The sequence below is a fragment of the Pygocentrus nattereri genome, chromosome 30, assembly GCF_015220715.1.
Source record: "Pygocentrus nattereri isolate fPygNat1 chromosome 30, fPygNat1.pri, whole genome shotgun sequence".
Classification (NCBI taxonomy): domain Eukaryota; kingdom Metazoa; phylum Chordata; class Actinopteri; order Characiformes; family Serrasalmidae; genus Pygocentrus; species Pygocentrus nattereri.
The window spans coordinates 3,027,830-3,050,560 of NC_051240.1; the positions used below are offsets into that span (position 1 = coordinate 3,027,830).

General features: G+C 42.8%; 1 protein-coding gene across 2 annotated transcripts; it reads left to right on the forward strand.

Moving 5' to 3' along the window:
- The first annotated feature begins 421 nt into the window (after positions 1-421).
- Positions 422-21,688, forward strand: rgl3a (ral guanine nucleotide dissociation stimulator-like 3a). 2 transcript variants are annotated; one of them, XM_017722108.1, is made up of 18 exons: positions 422-634; positions 826-986; positions 6,301-6,599; positions 7,526-7,570; positions 8,271-8,440; positions 9,431-9,588; positions 10,543-10,881; positions 11,668-11,771; positions 12,173-12,257; positions 13,478-13,555; positions 14,786-14,872; positions 15,498-15,530; positions 15,683-15,804; positions 16,160-16,255; positions 17,535-17,640; positions 18,321-18,569; positions 20,395-20,509; positions 20,926-21,688. In XM_017722108.1, the coding sequence occupies exons 2-18, from the start codon at positions 828-830 to the stop codon at positions 21,078-21,080; spliced, it is 2,400 nt and encodes a 799-aa protein (XP_017577597.1). In that variant the 5' UTR covers positions 422-634; positions 826-827; the 3' UTR covers positions 21,081-21,688. The 2 variants fall into 2 exon arrangements, with proteins under 2 accessions (XP_017577597.1, XP_017577598.1); XM_017722109.1 differs by lacking the exons at positions 422-634; positions 826-986 and adding an exon at positions 2,810-2,915.
- The last annotated feature ends 1,043 nt before the right edge of the window (positions 21,689-22,731 follow it).

The following is a 22,731-nucleotide window of genomic DNA, read 5'->3' on the forward strand; positions in this document are numbered from 1 at the left end:
TGGTCCTGGACAGTTCAAATCTGGCTCTAATTTGTCCCTGAAGGCCTTCATCAACTGGATCTCCAGGACCAGAAACTCCTGACAAGCACAGCCATCAGCACTGTTTACACCACCAATCTTATCCACTGCAGGTCTTCATTCCATCCGAGCAGAAACATCTCAACTAACCAGTTTGTTTGAAGACTGAAAATTATTAAACAAGCTTGTGCTTTTGTTGGAATGAAATCCTGCAGCTACAGCAAGACTGGAGATTCCTGCTTTATGCATACTGAGGCCTGAACTAGACTCAGGTGGTAGTAATCTTGAGTGGGTGGAACCAGAGTCACTGTGGACCAATCACAAAAGGAAGAGAGCACAGGCAGGCTGTGTCTGAAAAGCTGCATGGAGCTTCTTTTCCTGTCTGCTCTCCTTGATGGCAAAACTGAGGAAAGGAAGTTGCAGTGAACTGAAGAAAACTGTAAAATGCAGAGAGGTGGATCTGCAGCAGTGGATATGGGAGCTCTGTAGTTATTTCTCACAGTTGCTCAGAGCTGCTCCTACACTAATCTCCTGCATGTCTTACTGTTTACCTGCTTTATCACAGCTGCTTCATCAGTGCTTTACAGCAAGGGCTCAAGGAGCACACTGACTTATGGTACAGTGGTGTTTATGATGTGTTTTAGGATATGTTATTGGGCTCTTTCTGTTGAGTATCCTGTCCTGCTTTATTCATGTTCACTGCCTCTGACCACTGCAGAGTGACCTGTGTTCAGATGTTTGGTCAAACTGATGTATAAAGTGTGTGTGTGTGTGTGTGTGTGTGTGTGTGTGTGTGTGTGTGTGTAGTGATGAGGGTGTGTGTGGAGCTGTGTGCAGTAGAGCGAGGTGTGTGTGTGGGTCTCCAGGTGAAGAAGCTTCTGCGTTCAACTGGATGCTGTTCTGACCTGCAGCAGATCGGAGTCCAGCTCACCAGATTTAACCTGCTGAACGCTGAGGAGGACACACAGGTGAGAGAAACTGACCAACTGTTCACCTGTCCACCTTTTAATCTGGTCATCTGTGCTCACCCACCCACCTGCGCTGACCTGCACACCTGCACTCACACGTCTACCTGCGCTCACTTGTCCAATTGCACCCAATTTACCTGTCCACCTATTCTGACCTTATCATCTGCTCGCCTGTCCACCTGCACTCACCTGTACGTTTTCCCTCCTTGTTGCATTCCAGGACAGGTCAGTTCAGTTTTAATTGACAGACCTCAAGTTCCAACAACACATCATTCACATAATTTATGGAGGAAAATAATAAAATCACATCTTTAGTGCTAAAGAGCAACGTTCACCCCACCCACACCCCCAACCACTTCACACAATCCTCTTTATTCTGTTTCTAACACAGAAATGCAGAAAACTGTGAATCACAGATGAAGCATTGTTTCAATAATCTATCATTTACTGATTCACAAAAGAGTCATTTTTATGGGAAAAACATTCATGCACACGTGAGTGTGTTGCGTGGTTATGAACACAGCGCCTCATTTACTGTCTTAATGAACTGAACTGTGTGTGTCCTCATTGTCACCCACAAGCTCATTGTGCTGTGTATGTGTGTGAGCGCACTGCCTTGTTAATGAACAGGCTCAGAATTGAACAGTGAGCTTTTTGTCCACTGTGTGTGTGTGTGTGTGTGTGTGTGTGTGTGTGTGTGTGTGTGTGTTCTCATGCTCACAAGGCTGATGCTGGCTTCTTATTTGAGTCTTCTTCTCCACCTTAAATGGCGCAGCAGTTATATTCTAGTGCCTGTACACATGTGATGAGGCACTTAATGGGTTCCTAAAGAATCAGAATCAAATGGAATCAATCCTACAGAATCATGATCACTTTAAACAGAATTGTTTCATAAGCAGGTCAAATTGTTTCCAAAAGATTGATGTTTGAAGTGAATCCTATTCTAAAGGATCATAATCAAATCAATAATTTCCTAAAGAATCACTATCAAATGAATCATTTCCTAAAGAATCATAATCAATCACATCAGTCATTAAATCATTATCAATAATCAAAGATTTAACTTTTATTTGTTTATGTTTATACTGTTTTCCCGTTTCTATTACTGAGTGCTTTACTTCTGTTACTCTGCTGCTGTAATACTGTGAATTTCCCTGCTGTGAGACTCTAATAAAGGATTATCTTAATATTATAGTCAGGTTTTACACGCATCTGTAGAAGTGCATTGTGGGGTGATCCTGTATGTCCTGCAATGACCAGTCAGACTGGTCAGTTTCAGGTTTTGCCAAAAAAACCCTGGCTAGTAAGAAAACCTCACGTCTACCTCGTGCCCACTCTCTGGCTGGATTTCTGCTCTATGATTGGTTGGATGGGAATGTGCTGTTCCGGCTGGGTCCTGCAGAGGGCGCTTTGATTTTTCTGTGCGTTTGGCAGATCTAACCGATGTCTCTTAAAGTGTGTTTAAAACGTGCCCGGCGGCGAATCTGACGGTTATATCGGATGAAACGGAGAAGATAAAAGATCCCGCATTGATGAACCCAGATGAATGACCACTTCAAAATGAGCACAAGCGCACGCGTTTTGAATGAGAAATATTCCGTTTGAAATGAATGAGGAAGACCACTGCTGCTGGAATTTAAGCCCGAGTATGATAGTATGAGTTTCGTATTATGATGATGCAGATTGTGAGCGGGCTGAGGACGGGACGCCCTGAGGAACCCTCAGAGGAACACCTTCGTGCGTCACCCTGGCGTCACCGCCTCGTTCCCTCGCGCACGTGAGGGGGGTGTGTGTGTGTGGCTCGTGCTCACAGCGCACAACAGTTGAGCTCGCGCGCACAGACGGTCAGAGGAGCTCGCGCTGGGCAGCTCATGGGGTTCTGCTGGTACCGCGCTGAGGAACGACATGGGAAAATGGCAGATATCGATGGTAAAGCATCGCTGGTTCATGTGACCGATCGGTTATCGATTATGGACGTTAGGTTTAGTTTCACGCTGCTGGGCTGGTTCAGCTGCTGATCGCCTCTCTCTCTCTCTCTCTCTCTCTCTCTCTCTCTCTCTCTCTCTCTCTCTCTCTCTCTCTCCCCCCCCCCGAAGCTTAAGCGTTTTATTTTATATCAAAACGTTACAAAATCTGAAGAGTCGCACCTTAAATGGTAAAAGCTGCATCATTTAAGGTGGAACGGAACGTTGCCGCCAGAAGCCAGTTTCAGGCTGGTAGCTCCTGCCAGAGAGATGCTGTTTTAAGTATTTAAATAGTATTTAATTGGTATGGAAGTGGTGTTTAAAGTGTGGGTGAGTAATGATTAAATGGAGTTTAGGTACTGTTTAAATGTTTCTGATCTTTAAGAAGTGTTTAAAGATTTAAGTGATGTTTAAACGGTGTTTAAATGCTTAAGTGGTGTTTAAGTGATGTTCTGAGCTTTTACCGCAAATCAATCCTTTGTAAAGAATCATGTTATTCCATAAACATGAATCAGTGATTCCTAAAGAATCACAAGTCTTTTAATAATCCAGACCAATAGTTTAAGGAATCATAACTGACCCATATTGTTTCATAATGAATCATAATCACATCAAATATAATTGTTTTCCAGGATTTATCAAATTAATCAAGTTTCAACTTTGTCATTTGCACAACATGTCAGGACTTAAGTGACTGTGTTATTGTTAAGTGACTTGGTTTTGAAGTGTTATTGTCCATAGCAGTAATATAATAATAACACTGACAGAGTGACTGAGTGAAATGGTAGTTGGGGACGGACCCACAGCTTCACAGCTTGTTCAGAAGCCTGACCGCCTGTGGGTAGAAGCTGTTCATTAACCGGGCTGTTCTAGCCTGGATGCTCTGAAATCTCCTGCCTGATGGCAGAACCTTTACAGAATCAAATCACATTGTTTAAAGAATCATGATTTAATTATATTGAGTCATAAATGAATCATATTGTTTCTTAAGGAATCATAATTGCATCAAAAGAATGGTTTTAAAAATCATAATGGACAATAGTGGACAATTGAATTGAATAATTTCCTAAAGAAGTGAGCTGTAATTGTTACCCTACTCAAATTGAATCAAACTGTTTTCTAAAGACTAACAGATTTGCTCTGCTAACGTTTGCTGTGCTGTGATTGGTGGATTAATCAGATCAGACTGGTGCTGCTTCCTCAGAAGTGCCCCAGTGCGTTGTGAGGGCTGTGGGTGTCCTGCGGCTGGTCGGCAGGTCCTGATTCCTCAGCAGGGCTGGCTCTGAATCAGTCTGTTGTAACGGGATTGTTGCTATGGATCCTGTGTTGCCTCTGCGTATTTGGTTTGAGCACCAAAGCTAAAAGCCTAATGTAGCTAACGCGTAATGGAAGCTTGGATCGCAGTCGGACTGTGTTGTAAAGTAAAAGTCTCTCCTTGATTGTTTCTGTCAGAATGAGGTGCTGTAACTGTAACCTTGGTTACAGTTGCTAATGTTGCCAGTTAGTATAGCACACAAACTGCTAGCTAGCAGCAGGTTCAGTTGAAAGTGTGGATGACTGATCAGCTGATTTTGGCATGTCCGAGTACTAAATCTTATCCTGAACCTTCCCTTAGCTCAGTGGTGGTAGCTCTATAAGTGTTTAAGCTACCTCTGTCTGTCACAGGGCTTGCAAAGTGATGATTTATTCTAATCTAAAGTGGTCAGTGAGTCTGCACTGACTTATTAGCTCAGAGGCGTCTGATCACCTGTAGGTCAGGCAAGAAATACAGTTTTGGATCCCAGTCTATCCCTGATAACTTTAAAGCTACATTAGCCTTGAAGCTCTAGTGCTGAAACTAAAGGAGCAGACTAAAGGGCAGTCGTGGGCTGGAGGTTAGGGAACTGGCCCTGTGACCGGAAGATCGCCGGTTCAATCCCCAGGACTGACAGCACATGACTGAGGTGTCCTTGTGCAAGACACCTAACCCCCAATTGCTCCCTGGGCACCATGGATAGGGCTGCCCACCACTCCGGGCAAGTGTGTTCACTAGTGTGTGTGTGTGTGTGTGTGTGTGTGTGTGTGTGTGTGTGTGTGTGTGTGTTCACTAGTGTGTATGTGGTGTTTCACTTCACGGATGGGTTAAGTGCGGAGGTGGAATTTCCCCGTTTGTGGGATTAAAAAAGTATCACTTTATACACTAAACATGAAAGAAAATGAAGTGAATATGTTTTTCTCTGAACCGTCTGCGTGGGTTGATGTTTCAGAAGGTTTTGCAGTCAGTGTTTTTCCGCCGTTTGCCCTCCGGTTCTGACCTTTTCAGGTTCTCCGCTGTAATGTGGACCAACACAAGCTCCTTTATTCAGAAGTTAACAATTTACTCGACTCCTTCTGATAAAGCCTGACTTCACTCCTGTTCTTGTGGTGTTTAAGTGCATGTGAAGTGGAACGTCCTTTCTGCTGGTGGAACTGGGTCAGCTGCCTGCGTTTCTCATTATTAGCCGTTGATTTGTATCAGGTAGTGAGGAACCGGAACACATAGACTTCTGAGAAATGCCTTTAGACATTTGACAAAACCCTTGACAATAAAACACTCCAGTCAGGTTTTCAGGCCTCTCATAGAGCTGAAATGGTTTTAAGTGGCTTGAAGGTCAACAAGGATCTTACTGTGTTACATCATGACTAGCATGTTGGCTCAAGACTACTAAATTATCTCTGGACTAGTGTGTTAATCCTGGTCTAGTGTGTTAATTGAAGACTAACAAGTTAACTCTGGGCTAGTGTGTTAATTGAGGACTAATGAGTTAACTCTTGGCTAGTGTGTTAATTGAGGACTAACGAGTTAACTCTGGGCTAGTGTGTTAATTGAGGACTGAGTTAACTCTGGGCTAGTGTGTTAATCCTGGGCTAGTGTGTTAATTGAGGACTGAGTTAACTCTGGGCTAGTGTGTTAATCCTGGTCTAGTGTGTTAATTGAGGACTGAGTTAACTCTGGGCTAGTGTGTTAATCCTGGTCTAGTGTGTTAATTGAGGACTAACGAGTTAACGCTGGGTTAGTGTGTTAATTGAGGACTAACGAGTTAACTCTGGGCTACTGTGTTAATTGAGGACTAACGAGTTAACTCTGGGCTAGTGTGTTATTTCAGGGCTATAGCATTATCTCAAGGCTAATACAGTAGCTCGACTGCACACTGCCTCGAGATTGGCGCGTCTTAAATATTGTTTTCTGTAATTCTGAATGCTCTAATAAGCTGAAGATGGAAAGACTAGCACATTAACATGAGACTCATTTTCAAACACTCCTTGTGTATCAGATGTGTATGGAGATGCCACCGTATTGTACTGAGTTCTGATTGAGTGTCTGTGTAAAGGACCCGGTGCAAGAGTGGGGTGAGGAGGTGGAGGATGGCGTCGTGTACGGAGTGACCCTTCATCGCATATGTGACCCTGCTGATCTTACTGACCCCGCCCACTCATCCGAGTCCCGCCACCGTGGCTGCATGCAGTACCGGACGCTGAAGGTCCGGCGGCTCAAAGCGGCCACCCTGCAGAGGCTGGTCAGCGAGCTGGTCAAACCGGAGTGTGATGAGCTGGACTATGCCCGAATCTTCCTGTCCACCTACAGAGCGTTCACCTGCACCTCCACGCTCATACAGCTGCTCTTTCAGAGGTGAGGAGCACGGAGTTAAAGCAATAGTCAAAAATCTAATTCCCCCAGTAGTTTTAGCACCAGATATATGATGATAAAGTAGCTGATATTAATGAAAATTATTACCCCACCAATTAGCATTTTGTGAAAGTTAACAAGTTTATCCTCATAGTTTACATAGTGCTGATTGGTAGAGTCTAAGTTTGCATTGCTTCTTGGTTACATTAGCCTCATAGCCTGCACAGTCCAAACTATGGAGTGTAAGCTAGCTTGATAAGGTAGGCCCCCTGCTGACTCCACCCTCTGACCGCCCAGGTTATTGTCCGGCACTCGAGGTGTAACTAAATCCTCAAAGAGATTTCAAATGTACAGACTTTTATTTTGGAAAATAACAATGACAAATATTACAAACTACTTAGAAGAATAAAATGACCAGCCCTGATTTAGAATAATTTAGTTTAAGATGATGGTGCTGACAGTGTTCTAGATTCAAAGGGGGTGGGGGTGGGGGGGGGGGGGTACGGGGGGGTAATGGGTTTTATGCTGATTGTATTGCTTTAAGTTGAGGTTTTGAACAGCGTAATTTCATACAGTTCTTTTCATTTCATTATAATGTGAGAAACGGGGAAACAGATGAATTTATCATTGGAGGAAGAGCTGAGAGTGTGTGTGTGTATATGTATAAAAGGGTGGAGTCTCTGCATAACCGGTTCCTCCTGAATACGAGTTCTGAGCTTAGAGGAAAGAATGTGCTGCTCTATTGTGTTTCTATACAGACACTATAGAGCAGATCAGATTCCTGTGTGTTAATAATACAGCTGAAACTCTGACGAGAGAGAGATACAGATACACAAAGAGAGAGAGAGAGAGAGAGAGAGAGGGAGGGAGAGAGGGAGAGAGATTCCTTATGTTCAGGTTTGTAAGTGTTGTGTTTTGTGTCTCTGCAGGGAAGACATGATCAGTAACCTGGACAGCAGTGTGTGTATAAGAAGGTGAGTAACAAACACACACACATTCCTTGCAGGGTGTTCCAGCCCATAATAGTACAGCTTAAAAAGTACATTAAATCTTCATATGTCAGTCAGCTTCACTCTGTATGAACTCTAAGTTCAACCAGCCACTACACACATTGTCCATTTTATCAGCTCCACTGACCATATAGTTTCATAGTAGTTCTACAGCTACAGACTGTAGTCCATCTGTTTCTCTGCATACTTTGTTACCCTGTTCGTCAATGGTCAGGACCCCCACAGAGCAGATTATTTGAGTGGTGGGTCATTCTCAGCACTGCAGTAACACTGACGTGGAGGCACTGTGTTAGTGTGTTGTGCTGGTGTGAGTGGATCAGACACAGCAGTGCTGCTGGAGTTTTTAAACACCCCAGTGTTGCTGCTGGACTGAGAACCAAAACCATCCAGCCAACAGCATCCTGTGACCATTGATGAAGGACTAGAGGATGACCAACACAAACTGTGCGGCAGCAGATGAGCTGTCGTCTCTGACTTTACACCTACAAGGTGGAGCGACCAGGTAAGAGTGTCTAATAGAGCGGACAGTGAGTGGACACAGTGTTTAAAACCTCCAGCAGCACCGCTGAACACACCACCACCACGTCAGTGTCACAACGGTGCTGGGAATGATGAAATGGACAAAGAAACAAGGAGGTGAGCTGTTTTCTGTTCTCCTCTGCAGTTCTCTACCTCCGTTGGTGCGGTTGTGGTTGGATGAGTTCTGGGAGGACTTTAGAGACTCTCCTCAGCATCAGGCTCTCCGGGTGCTGTGTGTCCACCTGCATCACCGGCTCTGTTTCAGACGCTTGGCACGGCAAGCCGAGGCCCTGCTGCACTCGCTACAGGAGGAAGGTCAGCTTATACGCACAAACATGCAACTGCGGACAGTAAATAAAAAATAGGCGATACATTTTGACAATACATTTTTGTTTAATTTTGAAGAGTTCTATAAAGCAGCCAAGCTTGGCATTATAACAGTAGAAGAATCGTTTTAGGTGCTATATAGAAACATCTGCAGCACATTCCACATTAGTCTGAAGCACCATAACATGAACCCTTTAATCATGCAAATGTTTCTTTGAGTGCTCGTGGTTATATATATATATATACACACCAATTTTATTTACTAAAGAACCCTTGAAGAAAAATATTTTTGTGTGTAGCCATGTTTACATACAGCCTGATAATCTGTTAATAATATGCCTAATGGATCACTCGGAATACAATACTTCCATGGTAACACCTCGTTCATAATAGACTAGTCTAATCGAGGCCATTCAGCATACAGTTTCTATCTGTTTGTACAAGGTGGGTAATCCTGTAAATAATTTGTTAAATAGAAGAATAATATCTGCATAAACACCCGAATCCAGTTACATTCCAGTTGGAACGTGTAAGTACGCTCTGTGCCTGTGTGTTTGCGTCCTGGTGAAAGTGTGTGTGTGTGTATGTATATGTGTGTGTGTGTGTATGTATGTGTGTGTGCATATGTGTGTGTGTGTGTGTGTATATATATATATATATATATATATATATATATATATATATATATATATATATATATATATATATATATATAAATTTTATTTATTACAGGTCACTACATCGAACACATTAACGCATTGTTAATGCTCACATTTCATTAATGTTACAGGATTACTGAGACAGTAGCTCTTTTACCTGTGACAGAATGCATTATGGGTACTCCAGTCTTTTAGGATACATTTTGTTCTATCTATTATTACAATGCATTGAGAGACTGTAGTAGTACAGAGGATTGTTTCCTCTATATATTCGGACCACTGTGTCTTTATTATGTGGTGAAACTCCTTCTGCGTGCAGATAAACGAGCTGAGATCAAGAGGTCAGAGCTCAGCAGTGCTGCTGCAGTGGACAGGCCCTGTGAAGAGAAGTTACTTGGGCCGGACCGAGTGGAGACGGGGAGTTTACTGGGCTTTTCTGCGCGGGACATTGCGGAGCAGCTCACACAGCTGGACGCTGTAAGTGTAATGTGGTTGAGATGTAAATAAAAGAGCAGTTGTGTTTTCTCACTGTGTGGAAGGTAAACATATAGCTAGAAAAGTGTATTTCCTAAAGAAGATGCAGAGTGATTGTGCAGTTGCTGTGTGCAGCAGAGGAAGTTGCTAGGATGTTGCTAGGTGTAGGTGATTGCTGTGGTATCCCAGATGGTTGCTATTCTATCCCAGGTGGCTGCTACAATTTTGCTAAGTTGTTCCTATGGTATCCCAAGTGGTTGCTAGGGTGTTGCCAAGTGGTTGCTATGGCATCACAGGTGGCTGCTAGGATGTTGCTAGGTGGTTGCTATGGTATCCCAAGTGATTACTAGGGTGTTGCTAGGTGGTTGACAAGTGGTTGATAGTGTTAATAATAGATAATAGACTTCAACATGACATAAGCTGGATAAACAAACTTTTGCGCCTCATTCGTTCCTATGGGAAAATAAATCCTCATTTAATGATGATTTTACGAAAACCATATTTTAGATAAAAAATCTACACAAGCACACCGTTCACAATCAGACATAACAAGAAGAAAAGCTTGTGAGGCCTAGTAACAGTTGCTAAGGTTTGCACAATATTCGTACACATCCTCATCTGATTGGGGAAGGGCTTATCATTAATTAATGTTGTCTTTAAACCTGTAGTTCCAGTGAAAAGTGCAGTTTAAATGCTTTCGCCTTTTAACCTTAAATGTAGTCAGCCAAGACATGTTTGGTGCTTCTTTAGCGCTGGAGCTACGAGGCTAGGAGTAATGGAATCTTATATTAGCTTGGTGCTAACTGGATGCCTAAATCATCCTCACTCCAAGCCTCGATCTATATCTAAAAGCAAATCAACGATCTAAAAGCGATCAACTGCATTTGAGGATGTTGTAAAATTAGGTTTGTCATGATACTGTCATTTTTAATGAAACTTGCTTGGTGTTTGTTTCAGGATCTGTTTGTGCGCGTGGTTCCCTTCCACTGTCTAGGCTGCGTTTGGTCTCAGAGGGATAAGAAGGAGAACCAGAGCTTGGCTCCGACGGTCCGTGCCACCATCACCCAGTTTAATGCGGTCACCAACTGGGTCATCACCTCACTGCTGTGTCCAAACTCCACCTCCGCACCCACCTCTCCAAGCACACCCCGCTCACCCAAGTCACCCCGTTCCCCCAAATCACCTCGTCCACCCAGATCACCCCGGTCACCTCAGATGTGCCGTTCGGCCCAGTGCCCGCTCACCAGCCCCGTACAGCGGGCGCGCGTTATAGAGAAATGGATCTCCGTGGCACAGGTGAGGAACCTTTAAGGAATTGCCCTCTCCAGGCTCCACCCACATTAAATCTATAGGAGTAGACAGTTAAATGTTTATCAGAGCTGTCTGCTCCGTGGCGCAAAGCTTCTCTTTCAGTGTGTGGTAGCATTTACATGGCCTCTGCAGTGGTCTATAGATGGTGTGCAGTAGCCTTTAAATGGAGTATTGTAGTCTTTAGACATCTGCAGTAGGCTTTAGATGGTGTGCGGTAGCCTTTAAATGGAGTAAGGTAGTCTTTATACCTCTGCAGTAGTCTTTAGATGGTGTGCGGTAGCCTTTAAATGGAGTAAGGTAGTCTTTATACCTCTGCAGTAGTCTTTAGATGGTGTGCGGTAGCCTTTAAATGGAGTAAGGTAGTCTTTATACCTCTGCAGTAGTCTTTAGATGGTGTGCGGTAGCCTTTAAATGGAGTAAGGTAGTCTTTATACCTCTGCAGTAGTCTTTAGATGGTGAGCGGTAGCCTTTAAATGGAGTAAGGTTGTCTTTATACCTCTGCAGTAGGCTTTAGATGGTGTGCGGTAGCGTTTAGACGGTTACAGTAGTGTTTAAATGCTCTGCGGTAGTCTTTAGATGGTGTGCAAGTTAATTTTCAAATAATTCTGTTTTAGTATTGATAATTGTTATAATTTGTGGCCAGAGCAAAAATAGGATAATTTAGTCATAAATCAGAACTTTAAGTAAAATGCAGTGCCATTTATTTATTTATTTATTTATTTAGATTACATGTGACTATGTCTCTGTATGTAATTCGGCGTCTGTGTGCAGGAGTGCCATCAGTTGAGGAATTTCTCGTCTCTCAGAGCGATCCTCTCTGCTCTGCAGTCTAATGCCATCTACCGCCTCAAAAAGACCTGGGCTGTGGTCAGCAGGTAACAGCAACGGCTTCTGACCTTTAACCTCAGGCTTAATGTAATTAGTCATAACTGATTCTCCTTCTGCACTGTGATTTATTTAAGCTCCTGCACTTTAGATTTGAGCATTGTCTAATTAGATCATTGGTTTAAAATTTGTAATTAGACTGCATTTTGCATGTGAACTGTCTATAAAAAAAAAAAAAAACACATGCTCACATATTACATCACACCATGTTAGTAATATGTGATCACATTCAACATCTGAAATGGCACATGATCACACGTATGTGCCTAAAAACGCGTGTGAAACTGGAGGAGATAAGAAGATTGTAATGGGATTGTAATTGAATTTTGTTTACTTTGTAATTGAACTGCAGTTCATTTGTTGTTAGGTTATAATTCATTTATAATTCCAGAGAAAGTGTGGCCACCTTTCAGCAACTGTGTGAGAGCTTCCTTGATGAAAACTGTGTCCTGACAGCCAGAGAGATCCTGGAGGAGGTGTGTGTTCTCTCCACCTGCACCTGCCTGTGCTCCATCTGAGCACCTCAGTGGTGTTATCTCTGTGTGTGTGTGTGTGTGTGTGTGTGTGTGTGTGTGTGTGTGTGTGTGTGTGTGTGTGTGTGTGTGTGTGTGTGTGTGTGTGTGTGTGTGTGTGTGTGTGTGCGCGTGTGCGCAGTGTTTTTCCATTGTGCAGACTGATAGCAGTGTTTGAACACAGATAGCAATGTTCCTCTAGACTTGCACCAGAAACACAAGACTCAAACCTCCAGCCTCAGCTCTACAGCGGTCACTCCGTCCTTATTACACCAAATTTAAAGCAATGGACATGATGAACGTGTCTGAAGCTTCTTTAGCTTTAGAGTTACCGATTTTTACAGGGATATGCAGTTTGAGGAACACGCAAAGCCGGCAATCGCATTTTTCAAAACAGTGCTGCAGGAAGAACACTGTTTCAGTTAAAACTTTGGAATAACTTTTAAAAATTTGATACGCTGAGCTTTTAAGATCCAGCTACTACAGCTAAAGTCTGAAAGGCTAATTATTATCTCCCTGCTGGTGCTAGCCAGCAATTAGCTTCATAAACAATAAACAAAGATTAGCTTCCTATCAGGAAGTACACTCAGCCAGTTAGAAAGCAAATGACAAAATCTCAGCAGTGCCAGGCAGTCTGTGTATGTGTGGGTGGAGAGTTGGAGAGGCTTTAGAACCAACACAGACTGAAGAAGCAACACTTTAGACACCAAACATCTCTCAACTACATTTGGAGCGCGACTGGGAAAGTTTAACACTCTAAAGCTCAGAGCAGCAGCTGGAGGGTGGAGGTGGAGATGGTTCTTCAAGGGTTCTTTAGTAATGGCAGTGGTTCTCTGTTGAACCATGAAGTTCATGGAACCATGAAGTTCCACCATGCAAAGAACCGTTTATGCAAGCAAATGATTTTTAGTGTTTGTGTGTGTAAAACCATTGTATTTACCATAGAACTGTTTTTAAGAGTGCAGTGTTAGCTGTCATCAGTCTTTGTTCCAGCACTGGCTAATAAGTCACTCTCAGCATGTTCTCTGGTTCTGGATCCAGCTTCAGTGTCACATTTCACACCCAGCTGCTGCGTTCTGTACCAGTGTGTGATAAAAGAGCAAATACGAGGCAGCCTTTAGCTCTGTCTCTCTGCTGTGTGGCTTCCTTTGGCTCTAAATGAATCTTTTGACTCTGTATTTCAGGACGGGGCCCAGCCAAGTGAAGCCGACTCATCCTCGGCCCCCAGATCCCCCAAACTGAGCCCCTCCTCCAGACACATGGTGAGAGCAACAGCTACACATGCTGCTAACAATTCTACTTCATACATGTAGCCACTCCACTTGTACATGGATAAGAGTGGATTATCATTTAGCAGGAACATGCTGCCCTCGGCTAGGCTAGTCATTGTGAGCTTATTAGCTAGCCAGGCCAACTTTATAATGCAAAACATTTTTGAGAAGTTTCAGAGCAACATATATAGATGACAGGTATTGCTTTATCCAGCTTTATCTCCAGGTTTAAAGTATTAGAACAGTGGATTGTTGGCTCCTTTTAGTTGTAACTAACTGTGCAGCCCATAGCATGCTAACTAGCCAGCTATAGTAAGTAAGTAAGTAAGTAAGTGACCCTTATTAGTCCCACAACGGGGAAATTTCACCTCCGCATTTAACCCATCCATGAAGTGAACCACCACATACACACTAGTGAGCACACACACACTAAGGGGCAGTGAGCACACTTGCCCGGAGTGGTGGGCAGCCCTATCCACGGCGCCCGGGGAGCAGTTGGGGGTTAGGGGTCTTGCTCAAGGACACCTCAGTCATGTGCTGTCGGCTCTGGGGATCGAACCGGCAACCTTCCGGTCACGAGGCTGGATCCCTGACCTCCAGCCCACGACTGCCCCAAAAAGAAGCCTTTTGAACACAGCAACCCTAAAGTTGTGTTTTTATATGTGGAGCCTCATGCTACCATGGGGCTGATTGCCCTTTATGCATGCCCAGTAGAGTTTACTTTGGTTGAGCATTAAGTTTAATTAAAAAAAGTCTATTGAAGTATTTTGTTGCTTTCTTACATTTTTAGGGTTAGAAAAGAAAAGGTGTACAAGGTTCTCTTGACTTCCGTTGCCGAAGTCTTCCTTTATGTTAACTTGGAGTCTTTCTAATAAACTTTATCCGAGCTCACACCGTCATGGAAGAGCTCTCAGGATCAGGGGACAGGGATCCCCCGGGGGGAAAACAAGTGGTGCACACTCTTGAAAATAGAGCAGAGCTGATAGAATCGATCTACTGATTTAAAGTGAAGTCAGAAACGGCAACAGTCAAGCTCACGCAGCATCAGCGGGGTTTTCACCTGCGTAACTCCTGAATGAATCAAGTCAGTTCCTCTTTTAAACGTTAAACGTGGATTCATCATGGAATTATAAATCTCAATTAGCTACACGCTTCCTCTTTCAGTCACATTGGTGACTTCTGTGATCTTAGGTGTGATGGGTTTATTGTTATTGTGTGTAGAGCTGCAGTAGTGGGGAAGTTCCTTACCTGGGCACATACCTGACTGTTCTGACCATGCTGGACACTGCACTGCCTGACACTGTGGAGGTTAGACACCCGACCCATCTATCCTCCCTACTACTTCTTCTCTACCTTTTCTACCTGTCCTCTCTTCCTGACCTCTACCTGATCTACCTGTTCTATGTAACTGTCCTCTCTACCTAACCTACCTGTTCTTTCTACCTATCCTCTCTACTTGTCTTCTCTACCTTTTTTCTACATGAATTCTCTACTTAATTTGCCTGTTCTCTGTACCTGACCAACCTGTCTTCTCCACTTGCCCTCCTGTTCTTTCTACCCGTTTACTTGTCCTCTTCACTTGACCTAACTACCAGTCCTCTCTACTTGTATTCCATACCTGTCTCTACCGGACTCACTTGTCCTTCCTACCATCCTCTCCTTTGCCATTCCTACCTCTCTTCTCTCCTTGTCCTCTGCCTGTCCCCATCCCATCTGTGTGACCTACCTGTCCTTGCCACACTGTCCTCTTCACCTGTTCTTACCTGTCTGTCCTCCTTTTCCAAACCAATGAAAGAAATGCAGAATAAAATAAATTCTTATAGTTTTTAAGGGAATGTAAATAAACAGAGCATCCATATGCATATCCAGTGACGTTGTATACCCAAATGCATATAATTTTATCTGTCTCTCTCTCGCTTGCTCGTTATCTTAGGGAGGCCTGATCAACTTTGAGAAAAGGAGAAGAGTGAGTATACACACATCAATACTTACATGCATCAGAGAATGTGTGTTAGGACTGCTTTATTGACCAGTGTCTGTATATTTCTCTCTCTCTCTCTCTCTCTCTCTCTCTCTCTCTCTCTCTCTCTCTCTCTCTCTCTGTCTGTCTGTGTTTAGGAGTTCGAGATTTTGTCTCAGATTCGGGTGCTACAGGCGTCCTGCTCTCTTTACTCGTTCCCCTCTCACCCCGCTGTCTGTTCCTGGCTCTACAGCTGCACTCCCCTCTCTGACCAGCAGAGGTCAGTCTGCGTGCTATGTAGTTTTAGCTCTGGAGCTGCTGGGCTAATGTAGCTAATGAGAGCTTATACTCCACTAATTAGCAGTGCACAACCAGCATTCATAACAACTCGAGACACGGTTTGAAGTGAGTGTGAGATGATGTAGGAATGCGGTTAGCCCCATGCTAATTAGTGGGGTGTAAGCTATATTGTGTAAATTGTAATTTTTGCCAAATTGTTGCTTTAACATCTCAATGGCAGAACTAGATTTCCATGTTTTTAATAACAAGCGTATTTCCAGATTGTGTAGGGTTGATGTACATGCAGTATATGTTCAGTGTTATTTCTGATAATGATTATGGTCTGTGTTGTGTAGTTATGATTTGTCCCGAGCGTTGGAGCCTCCGGTGGATCCGTGTCCTAATTCTCCAAGCTTTTGGAGCCAGCGCCTCCTCAGCAAGAAAATCAGCTCGTACGTCACACCACCTAACACTGTTCAAGTTTCAAAATGAATGGAAGGTACTAAACGCACCCGCTGGGCAGTTACATCCACGATACATTGCGCTAACTATCAGAGCCGAGTTGAGCCAAACCAAAGTCTGGCGGAGCGAAGCTGTTTCAGTTTCACAGTCTAACAGTATTGATTGTTAGTTGTGTTTATTCTGTTATTGTTTTTATAAATATTAAAAACATAATATTATTGTGTATATAAATTATTTTATAGCTTATTCAGGGCCCTGTGCTCTTATATCGTCCTGTTGGAGATCAAAAATGCATCCCACATTTTTGGTTGGGATGTTTATTCTCTCAAAAAAAAGCCTTTGAGGCATTAAATCCATATTGTTGGACAGGTTATATACATAAAATGAACATGCAGTGGAACAAAGTCAGTGTTAAAACATATGTGGGAATCTATGGGAATCTGCCACTGTTAAAGCTGCTCTTTTGGTCGATCAGATCAGAAGTGCCTTAAATTTAATGACCCCTGAGATGTCAGTATTCAGTCTTTAAATTCTTTAGCAGTGTTACTGGTGAACAGCATATTTCTCTTGCCTATATTACAGTGCACGTTTTTTTGCTGTAAAGTTTAAGATTTTGTAAGATACACTGCTGCCAACAGTAGCTCACCCATGCTGGCTCGCAGACTAGCACTCTAGCAAGGTAGTATTAAATTAGAAGAAGCGAATAGCGATTTGCACAGAATAAAACCGATAAACAGCTCCTTTTTGACCAAATTTATTGGTATGTTGGACCTCAGTTCTCTACTAAAGCCTTCAAAACATAAACCTGGGCTTCATGATATTGCTGAATAAGGTCACCCGCACCCCCTCACAGTGTGCCAAGTTAGCCACTGCGGCCCTTAGTCAGCACTTTGGCTCTGAGTGTTCACGCAATGCAACATGGCTATGCATGCTCAGCAGGTGTATTTAGTATTCAGACGACAGCAGTCACTGAGGATTTTGCTCCCAGCTTAACCATTTTTTTCACATTTTGACCCAGGGTGCTTTTTGAATGAGGCACAACAAATCAGAACATAGCTCATAAGCACATACCGGTCTTAAAGACACAGTAATACAGACAGCTTGTTTAATTTGAAGGGATGAAGAGAGAACAGAAAACGATCATGCATGAATTGTTTATGACAAACATTATAAAATACAATAAAAATTGTACTATTGACTCTTTAAAGCACCGTGGTGTAGCTAGCCTACATCATTGTACTGAGATGCACCATAACAACGTGTGTGCAGGTTGTTGAGCAGTGAGAAAGCTCATGCAGATCAGATCAGCGTGTCGTCCTCCGGCTCCAGCAGCTCCGAGATGGACGACCTGCTCCCCCTTCGACACAAACCACAGGTGAAGAGAATTTCTTTAAAAACTTGATGAACCAATATGCTACATACTCTTCATCCTACAGGAAATAGTTACTCAGTTAAGGACAGTATCGGATGGTGTTGAGGTTGTGGAACGCTGGTGTGGGTCCACAGAGTCGACCACACAGTGTAGTTGGGTTTTAATCCTGAAATCTGCTCAGTTCTAAGAACCGAAGCCTGATCTACAGAAGGGTTCAGTCAGATGCCGTGCGCGCGTGTGTGTGTAAACGCTGACTCGGCTGTAGGCAACTGTTAAATAACACACCATGATAACAGTTAACATCACACAACAAATAAGTTCTGCTGCTGCATCACAGACACACTCACAAAGACAGCTCATAGTGGCCTTCGCTCAACTGTCCATTTTCTCTTCATTCATATCACATCACTGCTGTTGGAACAAAACCTCACATCTCTAAAATGGAAATCGGAGTTTTAAAGTGATTTTTGGACTATTTCTGTTTTTTTTGTTGGTCCATTCATCATGAAATTTCAACACAACCTAAAATGTTCATATTATGCAAAAAAGTAAAAATAAAAAAATCAGCGGTAAATGTGAGCAGTATCCACCTTATTCCTTATACACCTTACACCTTATTTACTAACAAACCCTTTTTTTTAAGTTTGTACTGTTAAAATTGACAGTGTCTGTTTCTCCTGCAGTCTGGATCCCTCCAGAACATTTCCACAGACTCCGCCATCTCCTCTGCCTCGTCCTCCCCCCAGCCGGACCACTGTGCTCTCAGCTCAGACAGTGCATCTCCTACTCCGTGTTCATCACCATCGCCATCTTCCTCCTCCTCCTCCTGCACCGCCCTCTCCCATTCTGTGTTTAATAAGGAGGTCGGCGACTCCTGCGTAATCAGGGTCAGCATGGAGCTGGACATCGGCAATGTCTACAAAAGCATCCTGGTGTGTACAGTTTAGGAAACGTAGGGGGCGCTACTAATGGGTGCTATGGGCAAAAATTTATAATGCAATGCAGTCAAAATTTCTGACAGTTTTGGTGTGACAGTATAAAAATAAAAGCAATTTAGATGTTTAAGAAAACCTATCTTTGCAGTTTAACAGTGGCCTATTATTCTGGGATGTCCTTTCACCTTTTAATGAAAACTTGTGAGAATTTATTTCAATATTGCATTCTAACACTTGGCAGAAACGGTGCTAAATATTGTTTTTAATATCTAAATTCCCACAAACCTGAAGCTGGCTTTAATTAGTATTTCTTTCCCCATTCCACTTTAATTGAAATGGTGGTTAGAGTCACTTTTCCTTTGTCAAGCCAGTTCTCAGGGCTGTACTGGTTCTTTTTTGGTGTGGACTCTTGAGACTTGTTACAGCTCCTTTTTCCATCCGCTGTGCTGCTAAACGAGAACCAAGAAATATTGAAGAAAGATGAGTGTGGCTAACTGCTAACAGGCTAATAGCTACACACACAGCACGCTCTGCAACACATATTCCATCTCTTGGTCCAGAGCCAGTCTCTCGGCATGCTCTCAGATTCTTTATCCTCTAAATAAGTTTTATTTGAAAATCAGTTAGTAAGACTGCACCTGTACCGTGGTGCGTGGGACGTGTAGCTGGCTAACTACGCTCGCATTAACGTAAACCAGCAGGATGCATCTCAAAGCACCACAGAACAATTCTGTTTTTCACCTTTTTGTCTCTTCATTTCACTCAGACATTTGAATTTGGGGTCTCAGACTTGAGTCTTTATCCTCTAAACGGGTGTTTTTAAGCCTCGGTTCACTGGAACTAAGTGTGACTGTGGTGGGAGACACTTGTAAACTTGTGTTAGCTTAGCCTAGCAGGATACAGCTTGAAACACTGTAGGCTTAAAGTCGCTCCAACACCAGTCAGTCGACTTTTCTCCCACTGTTACAAGTTTTTATCGTCTGTACTCTTGATAGCAGAACATGCACTGGGGTGTCTGGGTCTCTTTAGCTAAGATAAGTTGGTTACGACAGAGGAGCTGGCTAACATTAGCTTAGCTAGGAGGCTACAGCTTCACGCGCTATGGAACTGAATAGCACCTCCAGCTACTCAACTTCGCTTCCTCAGATTTGAGTCATTGTCATCTAAATTTGTGCCAGTGAAGTTTCTTTTAATCATTTGAATCAAACCTGTTTTGTGGTGAGCAGAGCTGGCAGCAGGCTAGCTAAGCTAATGCTAACCAGCTATTCTGTCCTGGTTAGCAGCAGAGTTTAACCTTTAGACATTAATGATCGATGCTTTTACGTTTATTGAATGGTGGGTTTAAAATTGTATCCGCCACCCATATGAACAAACTGAACTTTATTTGATTGTTATTGGTTTTGAAATGGTGCAGCGGGATGCAGCAGCATAATACCGACATAAATGTAGAACCAATCTGCCAAGCGGTTCTGTGGCCCCAAGCACATTTACCCCTAACCGAATCGAACAAAACAGAGTCTGTTTAAGCTTTCCGTGTCAAACCTAGGTTCTCAAAGCCACTCTTCCCTGCAGTGGAAAAGAGGCCATTGCTTCATTACTTAAGGAGGAAAGGGAAATGCCTCAGATTAAGGGTCTACTGCATCTTCAGTTTCATTTGAAATGTGTCTGAATCATCTCTGACACAGACACTCAGCTAAAGGATGCTAACATTGGCCTGGTTTGCACATTGTTATATAACCACCCATCACTCGGCAGTGATTCTCTGTATGATTTGTTTCTTCCTCGTCGAGTTGGTAGATAATTTTGTCTTTTGCTCTGTCAGATAACCAGTCAGGATAAGACGAGTCAGGTGGTGCAGAGAGCGCTCGCCAAGCACAACCTGGAGAACATGAGCTGCAGCGACTTCAGCCTCGTGCAGATACTGGCGCACGACAAAGGTGAACAGCCTGTACAGTCTAATAGACTTCAGCTCCACCAAGTGCCTTTAATTGGAATTACTGTAATCTACAACAGCTTGTTTACACACAGCTTTCTCAAATCCAAATATCATATTCATTTACATTTAATTCACATTCATACTACTAATAATATTGTAAAAGTTATGTAAATTTATTTTATCTACTTCAAAACAAGGAAGAAAAGTGTCCATTTGATTAGAAACCCCTCTCTTATAACTTTGCATGTCAGTGGAAGGTGACAAGGTAGGCGTTTCTAATAAAGTGGCCAGTCAGTGGAAGCGCAAAGCAGGTGTTTCTAATAAAGTGGCCAGTGACTGGAAGCACAAGGTGGGTGTTTCTAATAAAGTGGCCTTATTTAAATTCTCTTAAATATTTACTCTCACTGTCTCCATCAGAGCTGCTGCTGCCAGACAAAGCAAATGTTTTCTATGCCATGTGTCCCTCTGAGAGCTACGACTTTGTGCTCCGTCAGCGCTGGAAGAGTCACGCTAAAGCACCAGTATCCTGCTCCAGTCCGGCAGCCGTGCCGCGAGGACGCCTTGCCAAATGACTGCACCACCTCTAGTGCGGAGGACTTGCTACAGATGAGGATATAAATCTGTCCACTACAGCGCACCCAATCCTGTAGGCCTTCAGTGCGACCATCACTAAGCTATTAGGGAAAAACCAGTGTCTGTGCTACCCTGTGGTGTGGAGGACTCACTACCGCCAGGACCATCGTTCTCTCCAGGACTAAGCTATTAGGAAAACAGTAATGGTGTTTTGAACAGTAATGTCTACAAATCAGTGCCTCATTTATGGATGCCTTGTTTTATAATTAAGTGTAAATATGAAGAAAGTGCTTTACAGAGTAGCTGCAGGAATTATCTCAGCTTATAGTTCCCTCTGTAATTAAGAAAGAGGAAAAACAGGAGGAGAAAGTCTAATATTTAAACTTAAATAACTTATATAAAGTATCTCTAACACCGTTTCCTGAAGGATGTATAGATGAACCTTGCCAAGTTTTATTGGCTTTAGGCTGAAAATGTTTTAATGATTTTATCAGTGTTGCCAATATGTATGTATGTATGTATGTATGTATGTATGTATGTATGGCAATAATTCTTAATAATAACACAGAGCTAATATATGAATCTTATAAATGAAGGTTAGAGCATTTTCAGTGCAGTGGGTGATGTTGGCATTTCAGTGTTAGTGTCCTAATTTTTTTTCTAAATGTGATTTTATTTATTATGATCATTTTCTAGCTGCGTCTGGTTTATAAGCTGGTCTGACTCATAAAGGCACCAATTATAACCACAGGATGTCATTAAAGGCGCCATAAGGACAGTTTTCCTTTAAGACATCATTAAAAACCCCAGAGGCTGTAGCTTAAAGTCTGTGTTTCAGTAATGAGTGAACGCTGCTTATTGCATCTTTAACCTCTCTGAGGTTTGGAGGCCTTGATGCACCACTGTGTGGTAAATGGTTTTATTTTCTTGATCAAAGACTCAGAGAAGCTTGTTAACGTTTAAAGGGGGCATCCATGCAAATTTCTAAAATGTCTGTTAAGTGAACTATTAAGATGTAAACAAAGTCCGTCTGAGTGGTTTCATGTGAAATGCCCCATTCTAGACGAATGACCGAGACATTTTACAGGGCTTTTAAACCTGAAACATGTTCATGGCGGAGGGATACGTTCAAGGCGTGATGAGGCAAATAGTCCCCAAGAAAACACATGATTTCGGATTTTCCGCTGTTTTCCGATCAACATTCCATAAAAACTCAGAAGACTCTTGTAGGCTCACTGCTGGTTTTGGATAGTAAATATAATGTCTATATGTGTGTTGTAGTCATGGTGACCCCTGGTTCCCATCACCACCACTGTAAAGACATCTGAACCATTTCACACCAGACCACTCAATCACTCTGTTCACATCTAAAATACTCAGTTGTGGAAGCACTTAGAAAAACTACCCTTTAGTGGCAATTAATACCCTTTCATCTGTAATTTCATCTGATCCTTATAGTGTGGAGTCACCTTCTGAAGTGCTGAACACCGGTCTATTTTTTTTTTTTTAATAACTGATTTGCACAAAAATCATTTTAAATGTTCTTGAATTAAGCGTTTATTTTGCTTATAAGTCAGACATTACTAGCTCACTGCTGTACTTGTGTTCTTTAATATTTCACTTTTATTTTATTGTCTTTTAATGTCTTTT

Coding starts and splice junctions, on each gene's coding strand:
- rgl3a (XM_017722108.1), top strand. CDS start 828: ATGAGGGTGTGTGTGGAGCTGTGTGCAGTAGAGCGAGGTGTGTGTGTG. Junction 15,531..15,682: donor ACTTTGAGAAAAGGAGAAGA/GTGAGTATACAC, acceptor GTCTGTGTTTAG/GAGTTCGAGATTTTGTCTCA. Junction 18,570..20,394: donor ATGTCTACAAAAGCATCCTG/GTGTGTACAGTT, acceptor TTGCTCTGTCAG/ATAACCAGTCAGGATAAGAC.